We start from the raw sequence: 17,573 nt of genomic DNA, 5'->3' as shown, positions 1-17,573 counted from the left end.
AGGAATTTTTATAGAATTTCAAACATAAATAGCAAAATTCTAATAATAGCAATCATTCTTTGATGACAAAAGCGTGTTAGACCCTTTTTTGCCTCAGCCTCCCACAAGGTGTTAAACAAAAATGAAAGAAAATCAACAAAAAAGGAAAAAAGAGAGAATATGAAGGAAAAAACAGAAAAAAATCATAACCATGGTATTTTTGTGGAAAAGCCTTCAATCAAAGTAATCTCTTAATGAATTGTTGTCATTCAATAAATATTGGTATTTTGGCTGAAATCTCTTTGGGTGTACCCAAAAATGACCACTTAAGTGGCAGCCATAGCAAAAGGACGACAGCAATGACAATCATTTGACTTTTAAATTGCTGTCAGGTTGGCAAATAAAATAAATGTCAAAATCAGGCCAACAGAGAGAGCGATGGAGGGAGAGAGGGAGAAAACAAGGGCAAACTCAAGAGACAAATACTAATAACCAAAGGAATTCAACAAGGCAACAAAGGGAATGGGCGGATGGGGGATGTAGACGATACCATGCTCCTTAAGATGGCGAATACCTTGTGACCAAGCTCGACCCTTTTTCAAATCTTGGCTGCAGATGAGAAAAAAGTAACACAACAAGAAGTTAGAAGAAACAAATCCACTAACCTCCTTCATCCATACGGGGGGTGTTATCAAAGCTAAGCGTTGTCTCAAACACAAAAGCATAGCTCTTGTGTCCAATTCATCATAGTACAATCATTTATATTCCTTACACTTCATCTCCCTCTGGCAGCAGCTCCCTTTGCCCTCAAATCCCTTCTCTTGCTTATTATCCTGACAGCCAACAACACCAACCAGGGCAACAACAATGGCAACTCTTGAAGAAATCCTAATAAAGGAATATTTCACCCATTTGACCAAGTGTCAGTTCAGGTCAATGGAAGGAAGTATGTTTGGCAGCTATGCCAGGCACAAATAAAATACCTACAACAACAGTATAAAAAGGTTAAGGTATCAAAGGATTAAAGAAACGTTCCAATAATCCATATAAATTACCTTGGAAGTCGTTACGTTTTGTATCACATCAGAGTATGAAATGCCGACAAACAAACAACAAAACGTTTTCTCCCTGCCCTGGCCAGGATATAATACAACAGCAGCAACAAAAAACGCCAACTTAACAACAGCTAAAGCTGTCGTAGTGTTATCTTAGGCCAACAGTCTTCACATCCAAATGGCAAGTTCTAATACCACTGCTGGCGAGACACTGACTAACTAACTTGGCTCAAATTTAACATCCCCCCCCCCCCCAAACACATAACCTCCACCTTCTCTGCTTAGTTGATTTAGAAGCTTGCCGAGAAGAGATATGTTGGCTAAGGGTGACCAGGGGGGTAGAGGCTTTGGAGCCATTCATGTCGTGGATAGTCTGCTTGTCAATAATAACATCAACATGAAGCACAAATACTCGTCCTTGTAGCCATCCTTTGCTGCTGCTGCTACTAGTGCAGCTCCATCAGCTTTAGCACCAGCACCTCGACAGCAAAACAATAATAATCAAAAGCATTTGAAGTCATCAATTTCGAATTGCTAACACACACACAAGTAAATGCTGACCCCCCCCCAACTTTGCCTTCCCCTTTTGATGGTATGATCCATGTCAGTGTGGGTATGAAGGATAAATACTATGGGCTCATTCAGGATAACCCAAAACTACATAGCAGCAGACTTTTTGTTAAAGCAAGTGAGCGATTTGTATCTTGCTAAAGTTGCGAACCAGTAATGGAGAGGACAGTGGCTCAAAGCAGAACTATTTTTTGACCAATTATTTTTAGCTGAGAAAAAAAGCTGTCCTTTTTTTCGCCCAACCGGTATTGCAAATTGCAAATTTTGCCCATGAACATTCCACTAAGCAACAGGGGCAAACTTCTCACATATCAATGAGTCCAGTCCGATTTAAGTTTAAGCTCAATGATAAGGGGCCTCCTTTTTATAGTCAAGTCTGAACGGCGTGCCGCAGTGCGACACCTCTTTGGAGAGCAGTTTTACATGGCATAGTACCATACATATGTTGTCAGCATTTGGAAAGCCAGCGTTGAAAATTTTTTCTGATGGTCTCACCAGGATTCGAACCCAGGCATTCAGCGTCATAGGCGAACATGGTAACCTTTGCGCTACGGTGGCCTCGCATAACCGGTATAATATCCATATTAATTAAAATTAACAAAATTTTTATATTGGGTTGCCCAAAAAGTAATTGCGGATTTTTTAAAAGAAAGTAAATGCATTTTTAATAAAACTTTGAATGAACTTTAATCAAATATACTTTTTTACACTTTTTTTCTAAAGCAAGCTAAAAGTAACAGCTGATAACTGACAGAAGAAAGAATGCAATTACAGATTCACAAACTGCAATTACAGATTCACAAACAAAATTTGTCAACGCCGACTATATGAAAAATCCGCAATTACTTTTTGGGCAACCTAGTAGCTTTTTATACCCTCCACCTTAGGATGGGCGGTATACTAATTTCGTCATTCTGTTTGTAACTACTCGAAATATTCATCTGAGACCCCATTAAATATATATATTCTTGATCGTCGCGACATTATATGTCGATCTAGCCATGTCCGTCCGTCTGTCCGTCCGTCTGTCCGTCCGTCTGTCTGTCGAAAGCACGCTATCTTCCGAAGGAGTAAAGCTAGCCGCTTGAAATTTTGCACAAATACTTCTTATCAGTATAGGTCGTATTTAAATCAGTATTTAAACCGATCTTGTGTCTTGACTTCTTGAGCTTCTAGAGTGAGCAATTCATATCCGATTGGAATGAAATTTTGCACGACGTGTTCTGATATAATATCCACCATCTGTGCGAAGTATGATTCAAATAGGTTTATAACCTGATATAGCTGTCATATAAACCGATCGTGGGTCTTGACTTCTTCAGTCTCTAGAGAACGCAATTCTTATCCGATTGGAATGAAATTTTGCACGTATTATTTTGTTATGATATCCAACAACTGTGCCAGTATGGTTCAAATTGGTCAATAACCTGATATAGCTGTCATATAAACCGATCTTGGGTCTTGACTTCTTTAGCCTCTAGAGGGCGCAATTCTTATCTGATTTGAATGAATTCGTGCACGAAGTATTTTATTTTTACTTTCAACAACTGTGCCAAATAAGGTTCAAATCGGTTCAAAACCTGATATAGCTGTCATATAAACCGATCTTGGGTTTTGACTTCTTGAGCCTCTAGAGTGCGCAAATCTTATCCGATTGGAATGAAATTTTGCACGACGTGTTTTGTTATGATATCCAACAACTGTGTCAAATAAGGTTCACATCGGTCCATAACCTGATATAGCTGCCATATAAACCGATCTGGGATCTTGACTTCTTGAGCCTCTAGAGGTCGCAATTATTATCCGATTTACCTGCCATATAAACCGATCTTGGGGCTTGACTTCTTGAATCTCTAGAGTGCCCAATTCTTATCCGATTGGAATAAAATTTTTGACCGACGTGATTTGTTATGATATCCAACAACTGTGCCAAGTATAGTTCAAATCGGTTCATAACCAGATATAGCTGCCATATAAACCGATCTTGGGTTTTGACTTCTTGAGCCTCTAGAGTACGCAATTCTTATCCGATTGGAATGAAATTTTGCACGACGGGTTTGTTATGATATCCAACAACTGTGTCAAATAAGGTTCAAATCGGTTCATAACTTGATATAGCTGCCATATAAACCGATCTGGGATCTTGACTTCTTGAGCCTCTAGAGGTCGCAATTATTATCCGATTTGCCTTAAATTTTGTACGACGGATCCTCTTATGATCATCAACATACGTGGTTATTATGGTCTGAATCGGTCTATAGCCCGATACAGCTCCCATATAAATCCATCTCTCTATTTTATTACATGAGCCCCCAAAGGGCACAATTCACAATTCGAATTGGCTGACAATTTACACAGGTCTCCAACATATAAAATAATTGTGGTCCAAACCGGACCATATCTTGATATCGCTCTAATAGCAGAGCAAATCTTTTCTTATATCCTTTTTTGCCTAAGAAGTGATGCCGGGAAAAGAACTCGACAAATGCGATCCATGGTGGTGGGTATATAAGATTCGGCCCGGCCATACCCGTATACTAGACAGTACATTGAGCGATATGCAGCTGGACTTACAAGTAGGAAAGGAAATAGTGTACCATGGACTCCGACTCTGACAAAATGGCTGAAGGATCGAATTAGGTTTACGCATACTGCAGCATATTTACAGACGAATCTACGATAGAGAGTGGGACCAGTTGTGGCATATATTGCGGTGAACTCGACAAATGCATGTTGACTGCAGCATCTTTCAGGCAGCAGTCGTTGCGATAACTAAGGCGGTGATATCATCTGTATCTGCAGCGATAGTCAAGTCTTGATATAGCTCCCATTTAAACACACCACTTGATTTGACGTCTTGATCCCCTAAAAGCCGCAATATTATCGGATATGGCTGAAATTTTGAACGAAGTGTTTTGTTATGACTTCCAACTACTGTGCCAAGTACGGTCCAAATAGGCCGATAATCTGGTATCGCTTTCATATAAACCCATCGCTTGATTTGATATCTTAAACCCCTGGAAGCCGCAATTATTAATCGATATGGCTGGAATTTCGCACGAAGTGTTTTGATATGGCTTCCAACTACGGTGCCAACTACCGCGCCAAGTACGGTTCAAATCGTTCTATAACTTGATATAGTACGCATATAAACCGATCTCCCGATTAGTTTTCTAAGACCCCTAGAACCATCCAATCTGTGGCTGATTTGGCAGAAATTTGGTATGTAAAATTTTTCAAACTGTTTTGTCCAAACCCAACGATATTTTTTGAAACTTTGTATGATACAATCCCTACTTTTGTCCACAGTGCAACATGAACCCGAAACTAATGAGAAATGGAAAGATGAGCACTAAATAGAGTAGAACACCAAAGAATAAATGTTCGAAATGAAATGAAAATCTACAGCAACGCACACGCACGCACACACACAAAACACAAACGCAGGCAATTGCTGTCCCACAAAAACGTGTTGTAGATCTGTGTACATATAAAGGAAACAACAACAACAACAGCAATCGACAACAATAAAAATTGTATCAATATTTAACGTAATCAACCACATGTATGAGCTTGCATTGCTATCTTGGTATCAGTATGAGTTGAAAAAGGTATAGTGGTATTGGGTAACTTTGGTATTTGTATTTCAGTTTGAAATCCTGAAACTTAGATTGTGTGCTGGTGAGTGCGTGTTTGTGTGTGTGTGAAAGAGTGTATGAGATGTTTATACATTGATAACTTTTTTTTTGGGGGGGGGGGCTTACATTCTAGGAAAGTGTATACTGCCATGTATTTGATTGTTTCCATTTTGATATTTCAGCACGTACGCAGCACTCACACACACACACATGCATGCCAACATGCGACACACATACACCAAGGACTTTTGTGAACAACATCATCTAAAACTTAGTTAGACACACGTACATTAAACCGAAACAGTGACTGAATGAATGAACGAACGAATGTCTGACTGAATGGACATGAAACACCTATTTTTTTGAAAGGATATGAGTTTTTCATTTTTTTTTTTTCATTTGCCTATTGCTTATTGCCATACACATTACAAACTCAAACTCTCAACTCTAATAGAGACACTTCTATACCCTGGGCTATAAAAGATTGGAAAACTACATTTAGTTTTGTATAGACACACAAAAGTTATTTTAAAATTCTTCCAAACAGCCAACGCACGTCCATAACACATCAAAAACACAGGTTAGTTATATCACCTACGCACACCCATTTAGGTAAACCACACATAGGAAAACGGAAAAACAATGGCAAACATGGACATCAACACAAACAAAAAATACCATAAAGCCTGTAAAAGGAGAAGAGACGGTAGGAAAGTTTAGGACAAAAGTTTTTCGAGATTAATTGATTCAACAACTGACGTCTGAAACGAATTTGTTTTATGCTCCTTTGCACAATTGGGCTTGCGGCAAATGTTTGCTAAGAGAAGAAGGGAGAGAAGCTGGCTAGTTGGTAAGAGCTAAATTGACAGGCATCATTACCAAACGTTGACCTTGGGTTCAGCTGTGAAATTTTTTTTTTTTGCATATTAGCCTACTTAAGTAGCATTCATAAATGCCTTTTATGAAATTATAACTGGATAAGAAGGGAAAGCACTAAGGTAAAAAGGCACTGCTTGATCTACTTGTCTAAGAGGGAGAGAGAAAGTTACATAAAAAAATATTTTATACAAAATAACTTAAATAGATCTAGATTTAAAGATATCAAAGGGTAATAAAACAGATAAAAATAATAAAATAAAACAAAGTAAAGTAAAGTATAGTAAAGTAAAATCAAATCAAATCAAATCAAATCAAATCAAATCAAATCAAATCAAATCAAATCAAATCAAATCAAATCAAATCAAATCAAATCAAATCAAATCAAATCAAATCAAATCAAATCAAATCAAATCAAATCAAATCAAATCAAATCAAATCAAATCAAATCAAATCAAATCAAATCAAATCAAATCAAATCAAATCAAATCAAATCAAATCAAATCAAATCCAAATCCAAATCCAAATCCAAATCCAAATCCAAATCCAAATCCAAATCCAAATCCAAATCCAAATCCAAATCCAAATCCAAATCCAAATCCAAATCCAAATCCAAATCCAAATCCAAATCCAAATCCAAATCCAAATCCAAATCCAAATCCAAATCCAAATCCAAATCCAAATCCAAATCCAAATCCAAATCCAAATCCAAATCCAAATCCAAATCCAAATCCAAATCCAAATCCAAATCCAAATCCAAATCCAAATCCAAATCCAAATCCAAATCCAAATCCAAATCCAAATCCAAATCCAAATCCAAATCCAAATCCAAATCCAAATCCAAATCCAAATCCAAATCCAAATCCAAATCCAAATCCAAATCCAAATCCAAATCCAAATCCAAATCCAAATCCAAATCCAAATCCAAATCCAAATCCAAATCCAAATCCAAATCCAAATCCAAATCCAAATCCAAATCCAAATCCAAATCCAAATCCAAATCCAAATCCAAATCCAAATCCAAATCCAAATCCAAATCCAAATCCAAATCCAAATCCAAATCCAAATCCAAATCCAAATCCAAATCCAAATCCAAATCCAAATCCAAATCCAAATCCAAATCCAAATCCAAATCCAAATCCAAATCCAAATCCAAATCCAAATCCAAATCCAAATCCAAGTCCAAATCCAAATCCAAATCCAAATCCAAATCCAGGAAACGTGGTGCGTCAAATTGGCCCACCTTCGTCTTCCTCGTGAATTGGCAGATTTCAGTCTTCTCTGGGTTAACATTGAGACCCCTAAGCCTAGCCCAGTCTTATGCCATCTGCAAGACCCTATCAGCACTTCTGGATAGATGGCTCACCCCTTAGTATAACCCACTCCTGTGTGTGGGTGACCATAAATAACCTATCACGGATGCTGACTGAGGTGGGATTTGACCTTAGTCAGCATCCGTGATAGGTTATTTATGTTGTCACCCACCACCCACCCATTCGAGTGGCTTAACAAAATGTGAGAGTAGAGAATTACCTTTTGTATATTGTCAAAATATCCAATATTTATTTGTTTGTTATATTGGACTTATTAAATTTTCATTGCAAATCTAATTTCCATTTTCGGTAGTTTTTATAAATTTTTACAGCAAATACCAAACACTTATTTTTGCATATTTAATTGAATTTTAAAAATCGATCTAAAAGCTTGTCTCCATTCCTCACCATTGAAAAGCAAAATGTTTTAATATTTTATGCAAGGTAAATTTACAAAAGAAAACACATACATAGGAAGAGTTTTCATTGTCTCAAGGATTAGCAGGACTCAAAAGCAAGAAAACATAGCTCCTGTATGGGTAAATAAATTTTCTGTGTACACAACACTCCTTGCATAAAAAATATATGCAAATTTTGGAGTTATATAGAACAACTTATATTGCCCTGGGAAAAAATTCTGTTGAATATTTCAAAATATATGTAGACAACACTTACCTGGCATGTGTTAAAGGAATTATTGTCGGTGGATTCGGTGGTTGTTGAGGTAAGATGAGACCTCTTCTCGGTGGTCCTCGTTGTGGCAATGAAATGTCGCCCGCCGAACGTAATGAAATGACACCAGTACTATCACGATTGGAAGAGAATCGAACACGTCCACCCTGCAAATTTAGAAGAGGTATAGAAAAGTGTAAGCAAATATGTTTGTGCAAGTAATCCATTAAAAAATTCGACACACAGAATACAGATGCATTGTAGGAGAATAAGGAAATGGAAAGAGTTGCCAATTAAAAAATGAAACAAGTAAAAAGGCATAAAGTTCGGCCAGGCCGAACTTTGCATACCCACCACCTCAGGTATATATGCCACAATCCGGTGAAAATAGGATAACTTATGCACCCAAATTCGGCACGGATGTTGATTGGGCTAATAAATATAAATCACTATTGAATTTTGTATTTCAAATTTCAGCGAAATTGGATAAAAAAATAAAGCTTTTATGGGCTTCAGACCCATCATCGGCAGATCGCTCTGTGTGAAAGCTATATCTAAATATTGTCCGATACAAACTATATTTGGGTCGGATAGCGGGAGGCGTAAAACTGCTTGCTGTTTCAAATTTCAGCGAAATCGGACAAAAAAATTAAGATTTTATTCGTTTCAGACCCTTTATCGGCAGATCGGTCAATATCGCAGCTATATTTGAATATAGTCCGATCTAAACCATATTTGGACCCTATGTTGCGAAGCATAAAACTACCCACTGTTTCAAATTTCAGCGAAATCGGTTAAAAAATAAAGCTTTTATGGGCTTCAGACCCTTTATCTGGATATCGGTCTATATGACAGCTATATCTACATATAGTCCGATCTGTACCACATTTGGGTCGGTTGTTGAGAGACTTAAAACTGCGCGCAATTCCAAATTTCAGCGAAATCGGTTAAAAAATAAAGCTTTTATGGGCTTCAGAACCTTTAGCGGGAGATCGGTGTATATGGTAGCTATATCTAAATATAGTCCGATCCAAACCATATTTGAGACGGATGTCGGGAGAACTAAAACTAATCAATGTTTCAAATTTCAGCGAAATCGGTTAAAAAATAAAGGTTTTGTGGGCTTGAGACCCCTTATCGGGAGATCGGTCTATATGGCAGCTATATCTAAATATAGTCCAATCTGAATAATATTTAGTTCAGATGCCAGTAGGCTTGAAATGACCCACTGTTTTAAATTTCAGCGAAATCGGGTAATAAATAGAGCTTTTATGGCTTCAGACCCTTTATCGGGAGATCGGTCTATATGGCCGATCTAAACCATATTTGAGTCAGTTGTCGGGATGCTTTAAACAACTCAATGTTTCAAATTTCAGCGAAATCGGATAAAAATTAAACCTTTTGTTGGCTTCAGACCCATTATCGGCAGAACGGTCTATATGGCAGCTATATCTAAATATAGTCCTATCTGAACCATATTTAGGTCGGATGAAGGGGGGCTTAATATAACTCACAGTTTCAAATTTCAGCGAAATCGGGTAATAAAAGCAGCTTTTATGGGCCTTAGACCCCTAACCGTCAGATCGGTCTATATGGCAACTATATCTAAATATAGTCCGATCTGACCCGTATTTGGGCCAGATGTCGGAAGGCCTAAAGCTACTCACTGTTTAAAATTTCAGCGAAATCAAATAGAAAACAAAGCATTTATGGGCATTAGAGCCTTTACCGGCAGATCGGTCTATATAGCTGCTATATCCAAATATGGTCCGATTAGGCCCGTTCAAAAACTTAACCATCAAAAAGACGTATCTGTGTCCAATATGTGTTTGTCGGTTTGTTAGTTCCTTATATACTCAAAAACGGTTGAACCGATTACCTTGAAATTTTCACAGATTGTGTATGTTGGTCTGGAAGGAAACATAGGCTATATAATTTTTTTTTATATCGTAAGGGGGGCGGACCCTCCCCCTTACCCCAAAAGTACTACCCAAAAATAAAAGTAGACCGACCGGGACAATATTGGATTCAAATGAAAGGTATTCAAGAGTAGAGTAAGAATTTCATAATAAAAGTTGGGTCCAAGTACCTGGGGGACCGCCCCATTTCCAAAACCCCTTAAAATAGGTTTATTTGACGAGCATGGCAATATGGGACTCAAATGAAAGGTAATCGGGAGTAGATTACTAATATGTTAAGTAAGTAGGAATAGGCGTTATAATTTATTGATAACGGAAGGGGCGGACCCTCCACCGTTGCCCCAAAAACACCACCCAACATTAAAAGTGGGCCGCGGAGGACAATATGGGTATCAAATGAAAAGTAGGCAGGAGTAGACAACGAATCAGGCAAAAAAATTCGTGTCGAAGTATAGGGGGTCACCCCATCGCTACAAAAACGAACAAAATGGGCATATTAGCCAATCACGGATATATGGGACTCGGTTTGTTTGTTCCGTATAGACAGAAAAACGGCAGAATCGATTTTCTCGAAATTTTCGCATATTGTGTAGGTTGGTCTAGAAGGACACATAGACTACATAATTTTTCGATATCGTAAGGGGGATGGACCTTTTCCCTTATGCCAAAAACACAACCCAAAATCAAAAGTGGACCGATCGGGACAATATAGGTATCAAATGAAAGGTATTGGAGAGTAAAATACGAATATGGTATTAAAATTTGAGTCTAAGTACCCATCGGGCCACCCCAACCCCAAAACTCCCCCAAACAGACATATTGGACGTTCACTTCAACATGGGGCTCAAATGAAAGGTATTCGGAAGTAAATTTCGAATCTGGCATACAAAATCAGATCGAACTATAGGGGGTCGCACCACCCCTCAAGAACGCCATTGGACCCATTGTGACTATATGATACTTGGCTGAACGGATTTTCTTAAAATGTTCATAGATTGTATAAGTTTGTCTGGAAGGAAACATAGGCTATATAATTTTAAGATATCTGGTGGAGGCGGACCCTCCCCTTTACCGCAAAAACGCCACCCATATATGAAAGTGGTCCGATGGGCACAATAAGGGTATCAAATGAAAGGTATTGGAGACCAGAAAACGAATATGGTATTAAAATATGGGTTCAAGTACCCAGCGGCCCCCCAACCACAAAACTCCTCTAAAAAGATATATTCGAAGTTCATGTCAATATGGGACTCAAATGAAAAGTATAAGGCAATAGATTACAAATATGGCATAAAACCTCAGGTCGAAGTAATGGGAGGTCGCCCACCCCCAAATGGGCATATTAGCGGACCATAGCTATATGGGACTCAAATGAAAGTTATTAGGGAGAAGATTACGAATATGACTTTAAAATTTGCGTTTAAGTCTAGGTGGCGCTTTTCCTCCTTAAGATAGTCAAATGTGTTATTTGACCCATTATGGCAATATGGGACTCAAGTGAATAATATTTGAGAGTAGAAAACGAATTTGATGTCCAATTTTGGAGCCAAGTTTTTTGGAGTAAGCCCTAAAGCACCCCCTAAACTTCTTTTCCGTTGGGAAAAAAGAACAAATTTGATATATATTGGGTTGCCCAAAAAGTAATTGCGGATTTTTCATATAGTCGGCGTTGACAAATTTTTTCACAGCTTGTGACTCTGTAATTGCATTCTTTCTTCAGTCAGTGCTTTAGAAAAAAAGTGTAAAAAAAGTATATTTGATTAAAGTTCATTCTAAGTTTTATTAAAAATGCATTTACTTTCTTTTAAAAAATCCGCAATTACTTTTTGGGCAACCCAATATGTTCAGTCAAAAGTGCCAGTGGCCGCCCCAGCCCCAGCCCCAAAACACCCTCCAAACGGTTCATATTTACCAGCTATATCAAAACATGGACCGATTTGGCCCATTTACCTAAAATCGAGAGATAAGTCTCTATGGCAGCTATATCTAAATCTTGACCGATTTGAGCTGCATTGAACAGGGATGTTGAGGAGCCTGACACAACTCCCAATATCAAATTTCCGCGAAATTGAAAAAAATGCGCCTATTATGGACCCAAGACCATTGAGAGATCGGTCTATTTTACTGCTATATCCAAATCTGAAACGATTTGGGCATTTGAGCTGCATTGAACAGGGATGTCGAGGAGCCTGACACAACTCCCAATATCAAATTTCTGCGAAATTGAAAAAAATGCGCCTATTATGGACCCAAGCCCATTGAGAGATCGGTCTATTTTACTGCTATATCCAAATCTGAAACGATTTGGGCACAAAGATATTGAGAGGCCTAGTAGCAGAAAATTGACAAATGTTTTCTATAGAACTTATATTTTGACAAAAAATATTTTATACCGACAACTATAGGGTGGGGGTATACCAATATTGATCTGCGACTCCATAAAGTATATATCTACTGGATCGTCTCGACATTCTAAATCGATCTAGACCCGTACGTCCGTCTGTCGAAATCACGATAGCGGCCGAAAGCGTCAAGCTAGCCGCTTGAAATTTTGCACAGGTGCGTGCCATTAATGTAGGTCGTTGGGGAGTGCAAATGGGCCATATCGGTTCAGATTTGGATATAGCTCTCATGTAAACCGAACTCCCGATTTGACTTCTTGAGCACCTGGAAGCCGCAATTTTCGTCCCATTTGGATAAAACTTTGCACATAGTGTTCTGTTATGGCTTCCAATAACTGTGTCAAGTACGGTCCAAATCGGTTTATAATCTGATATAGCTCCCATATAAACCGATCTCCCATTTTGACTTCTTGAGCCCCTGTAAGTCACAATTTTTGTCCGATTTGGCTGAAATTTTGCACATAGTGTTCTGTTAGAACTTCCAACAACTGTGCTAAGTATGGTCTAAATCGGATTATGAACTGATATAGCTCCCATATAAACCGATCTCCCGATTGGACTTCTTGAGCAACTGGAAGTCACAATTTTTGTCCGATTTGACTTAAATTTTGCACATAGTGTTCTGTTAGAACTTCCAACAACTGTGCCAAGTACGGTCCAAATCGGTTTATAAACTGATATAGCCCCTATATAAACCGATCTACCGATTTGACTTCTTGAGCCCCTGGAAGTCGCAATTTTGGTCCCATTTGGCTAAAACTTTGCACATAGTGTTCTGTTATGGCTTCCAACAATCGTGCGAAGTACGATCCAAATCGGTTTATAACCAGATATAGCTCCCATATAAACCGATTTTTCGATTTGACTTCTTGAGCACCTGGAAGTCGCAATTTTCGTCCCATTTGTCTAAAACTTTACACATAGTGTTCTGTTATGGCTTCCAACAACTGAGTCAAGTACGATCCAAATCGGTCTATAACCAGATATAGCTCCCATATAAACCGATTTCCCGATTTGACTTTTTGAGCCCCTGGAAGTCACATTTTTTGTCCGATTTGGCTGAAATTTCGCAAATAGTGCTCTGTTATGACTTCCAACAACTATGCCAAATTTGGTTTAAATCGGTTTGTAATCTGATATAGCTCTCATATAACCCGATCTGAGTTCTTGAGCCTCTGGAAGCCACCATTTTTATCCGATTTGGCCGAAATTTTGCACATAGTGTACTGTTATGATTCACAACAACAGTGCTAAGTACGGTCCCAATCGGTCTATAACCAAATATACCTCCCATATTTTAGCAGAATCCATGGTGGTGAGTTCCCATGATTTGGCTCGACCGAACTTAGCACGCTTTTACTGGTTTTAACTTCCATTGTCGTTTGTGAACATTTTTCAATATGTGGCAACACTGATTTTTAGTTGAGTCCTTTGTCACCAAATCTCAGTGGCTCAATGCAATAAAGTGTTGGTCTATGATTTTTATTTTAAGACTAACAAATATTTACAACAAATCATTGCAATTCCCACAAATCAATCATACTACATCTTTGTCAAGTGCTGCTTGAAAATAAAACTTCATGGTCCATGGTCTTTGCCACAATTGCCAAGAAAAAAAAAAACAGGAAAAACATTTCAAAGTTTGAATTTTGGCTGCAACATTTTGGTCCTTTCGTAAGGATATTCATGTGTCAGCCAGAGAAATTTTACTGATGCTAGAGCTGAAGCTGGCATAGATGCCACTGCACTTTTGTTGGTTTATTATTTTTTTTTTTTTGGGAGAAATTTTCTTTTGATTTCATATTTTTAAAAGTTTAATGCCATGGAAAGACACAAAGGGAGAACCAGAGTACAGCTCTAAAGGATAGACAGACAGACAGACAAAGGGGATTACAGATGTAAGGCCAAGATGATCAGAACCAAATAAGATTTGCCAGCTACTCAGCTGCAACATCATCAGCTTTGGGAGTTGGAACAAATGCAAGCTGCAGCCTTTATATGTGAAAGCTGATTGTCGAAAACTATTGTGGGGAAGTTATTTTTGTTTCTGTGTGTGTGTTTTTTTTTCAACATTTTTGGGTTGGAGAAAAATAAACATTTAGTTGAATGACATTTTTATTGGTAAATGGCATATAAGATGCACACAAAAACCACCACAGACTGCAAGTAAGGATAACAAGTATAATAAAGTGCACAAACATACACAAACACACACACAATCTAGCTCCCTCAAATACAAATATGGAGATGCTCTTATGGCCATGGATTTGTAAGAGTGCCAACTCATACACCAACATTTGGCACACATGTTTCCAGCAAAGCAATTGTAGAATTTTTGATTTTTTTTTTCCTTACTTTTTCTCGGTTAACCAACTTTTGCTTATCCTTTTTTGGATTTACATATTGCTCGTATATGGGTGTCGGAGTATGTGAAAATATGTTGCGTTGATATCCCTTTGGAATTTGTTGAGTTTAATGTGCCGAAATGGGGATATTTAATAACAAATGATACCGTATTGCTGTGTGGAAAAGCAGGCAGGAACACATGTGGCTGCCACTTAAATGCAAAGGACCAGAACCACAGATGGTCCCATGGTCCATTGGTCCATGCGTTGGCTATGTTTCGCAAAGCAGGAGCAGCAGCAGTAACAACAAAAAGGTTCATCAGAAGTTCAGTGGCCCTATACTTGGTATTGGTAAAATGACCTCAAGTGAAAAGTGGCCTATTTCGCAATGAATCCCAAATAGCAATTAGCAAAAACTAAACGCCAGGCTAGTGGCTAGCTAACAATTAAATGGCATTGAAAGAAACTTTAAAGGGCCAACTTTTGTGGAACGTGGGAGGAAACAGCAATTAAATAGAGACAACCTTAACAACAAAAAGGCTGTTAATATAAATGGTCAAGGAAAAACCCTCCCCCTTACCCAAATTTTCAGAAACGCCAGATCTCTGGGTGGTGCGATTTAAGCGAAATTTTGTGTGCTCTCTTATAGTAACCTAAAAATAAAAATTTGCTATTCAAACTTTGGATAGGATACCAAAGGGGGCCGCCCCACAGCCAAAATCTACCAAATATTGGGTTGCCCAAAAAGTAATTGCGGATTTTTTTAAAAGAAAGTAAATGCATTTTTAATAAAACTTAGAATGAACTTTTTTTACACTTTTTTTCTAAAGCAAGCTAAAATTAACAGCTGATAACTGACACAAGAAAGAATGCAATTACAGATATTTAATAAGCTGTGAAAAAATTTGTCAACGCCGACTATATGAAAAATCCGCAATTACTTTTTGGGCAACCCAATATTTAGACCAATCACGACAATATGGGATTCAAGGTGAAAGGTTTTTTTTTTCTGTCAGCCAACGCGCAGGGGATGTCCCCTTTGAATGCAGTGCATTGCGTTGGCGAGAGAAAATTAGGAATTGGAGGGGGGAAAAGGATGTAGTGCTTATTGACATTTGTCTTAAATCTTTGGATGTCAGAGTGAGTGGGAAAAACATTAGCCGGAAGTCGATTCCACATACGAACGATTCGGGCTAAATTAGAATTCTCTCTATAATGAATTGTGCGATCTGCAGGACAATCAATTACAAACGGTTATGAGTTCCTGGAATGTCTAGTATCCCTAACATACATCCTTACATCAGGAATAAGAAGACTAATATCAGACGAACACACACCATGAAAGTATCGATAGAACAGCGCCAAACAACCCACATTTCAACGATGATGAAGGGAGGCAATAGAGTTGGATACCCCACTGTCCCCAATTAACGCCATCGCCTCTCTTCGTACACGGTCCAGTAGCTCCAGGGATGATTTTGAAGCTCCAGGGATGATTTTGAAGCTCCAGCCCATACATGTAAGTTGTACTCCATTTTCGGCCTTATGCAAGTAGTGTAGATGTAAAGAAGATCAGACGGAGTGAAGTAATTCTTACACCGTTTAAGGAAGCCTAAACACTTGAATACTTCTTTCGACACTTCAAATACATGTTTAGCCCAAAGGACAAGACTTTGTATTTTTATGCCCAGAACATCAAGAGCTTCTGATTGCTCAACATCTACACTGTTGATAGACAAAGATGATCGTAATGGGTCAGCAAATCGTTTGTGTGACAACAAGCAGCACTGAGTCTTCCGTGCATTAAAATCTGCTCGATTTATTCGGCCCTACTCAAAAATGCCCAGCAAATCCTGGCTGAGTGTATCATCCATAACCCGCCTCTTGTCCTCAATCTCTCAAAGACTCGGCCTATAGTCGAATGAGTACGAATGACAGAGATTACTGTCATCCGCAATTGGGTAGACCGGATTCGATGTCTGACCCAACAGATCGTTGATGAAAATTAGAAAAACAGAAGGAGAAAGAACAGAGCCCTGGGGTACACCTGCGGTCAATTTGTGCTCATTGGATGAGAACCCATCTATAATAGTGTGATCTCTGAGAAAGCTCGAAATGAATCGAACAAAGCCATTACCGACACCATATGCGACAAGCTTTGATAGTAGTGCACCGTGCCAGACCCTATCAAATGCCTTGGAGATATCCAGAGCCATAACCTTACTCTCACCAAACTGGTGGATTGAGCGAATCCAACGTTTCGACAGAAGTGCCATGAGGTCGCCCGTAGATCGAACAAAGCCATTACCGACACGAAATGCGACAAGTTTTGATAGTAGTGCACCGTGCCAGACCCTATCAAATGCTTTGGAGATATTCAGAGCCACAACCTTACTCTCACCAAACTGGTGGATTGAGCGAAACCAATGTTCCGACAGAAGTGCCATGAGGTCGCCCGTAGAGCGATTTCAGTTGGTCGCTAAGAAGGCCATTAGACTCTAAATACCTCACAAGATGGTGATTGACCATGCTCTCCATGACCTTGGAGAGTGCAGGGCTTATCGCAATTGGCCGATAATTCGCAGGGTTGTTTGCCTCACCCTTCTTGGGTATTGGCTGAACGTTCGCAACCTTCCAACGTGCCGGGAAGACTCCCGCACTGTAGGCAAGGTTGAAAAGGTTGTGTAATGGACGAGCGAGCGTCGAAGAACACTTGCGTAAGACAAGTGTTGATATGCCATCCGGGCCCGGGGATTTATTTACGTCTAGATTCTCAAGAACCCTTTTTACTTCACGAGTCCGAA

The 17,573-nt window shown here is 38.8% G+C and overlaps 1 protein-coding gene across 1 annotated transcript in view; it reads right to left on the bottom strand.

Annotated features, from left to right (window-relative positions):
• The window catches only part of LOC106092734 (uncharacterized), a 437,945-nt gene that overhangs the window by 33,805 nt on the left and 386,567 nt on the right, over positions 1–17,573 (bottom strand). Inside the window, exon 11 of the mRNA XM_059362614.1 lies at positions 8,107–8,270. Within this exon, the coding sequence (XP_059218597.1) occupies positions 8,107–8,270 (164 nt within the window). The remainder of the gene's footprint in view (positions 1–8,106; positions 8,271–17,573) is intronic.

The sequence above is a fragment of the Stomoxys calcitrans genome, chromosome 2 (assembly GCF_963082655.1).
Source record: "Stomoxys calcitrans chromosome 2, idStoCalc2.1, whole genome shotgun sequence".
Classification (NCBI taxonomy): domain Eukaryota; kingdom Metazoa; phylum Arthropoda; class Insecta; order Diptera; family Muscidae; genus Stomoxys; species Stomoxys calcitrans.
The sequence above is the reverse complement of the archived record's forward strand: the minus strand, read 5'-3'. Positions and strand labels throughout refer to the sequence as shown.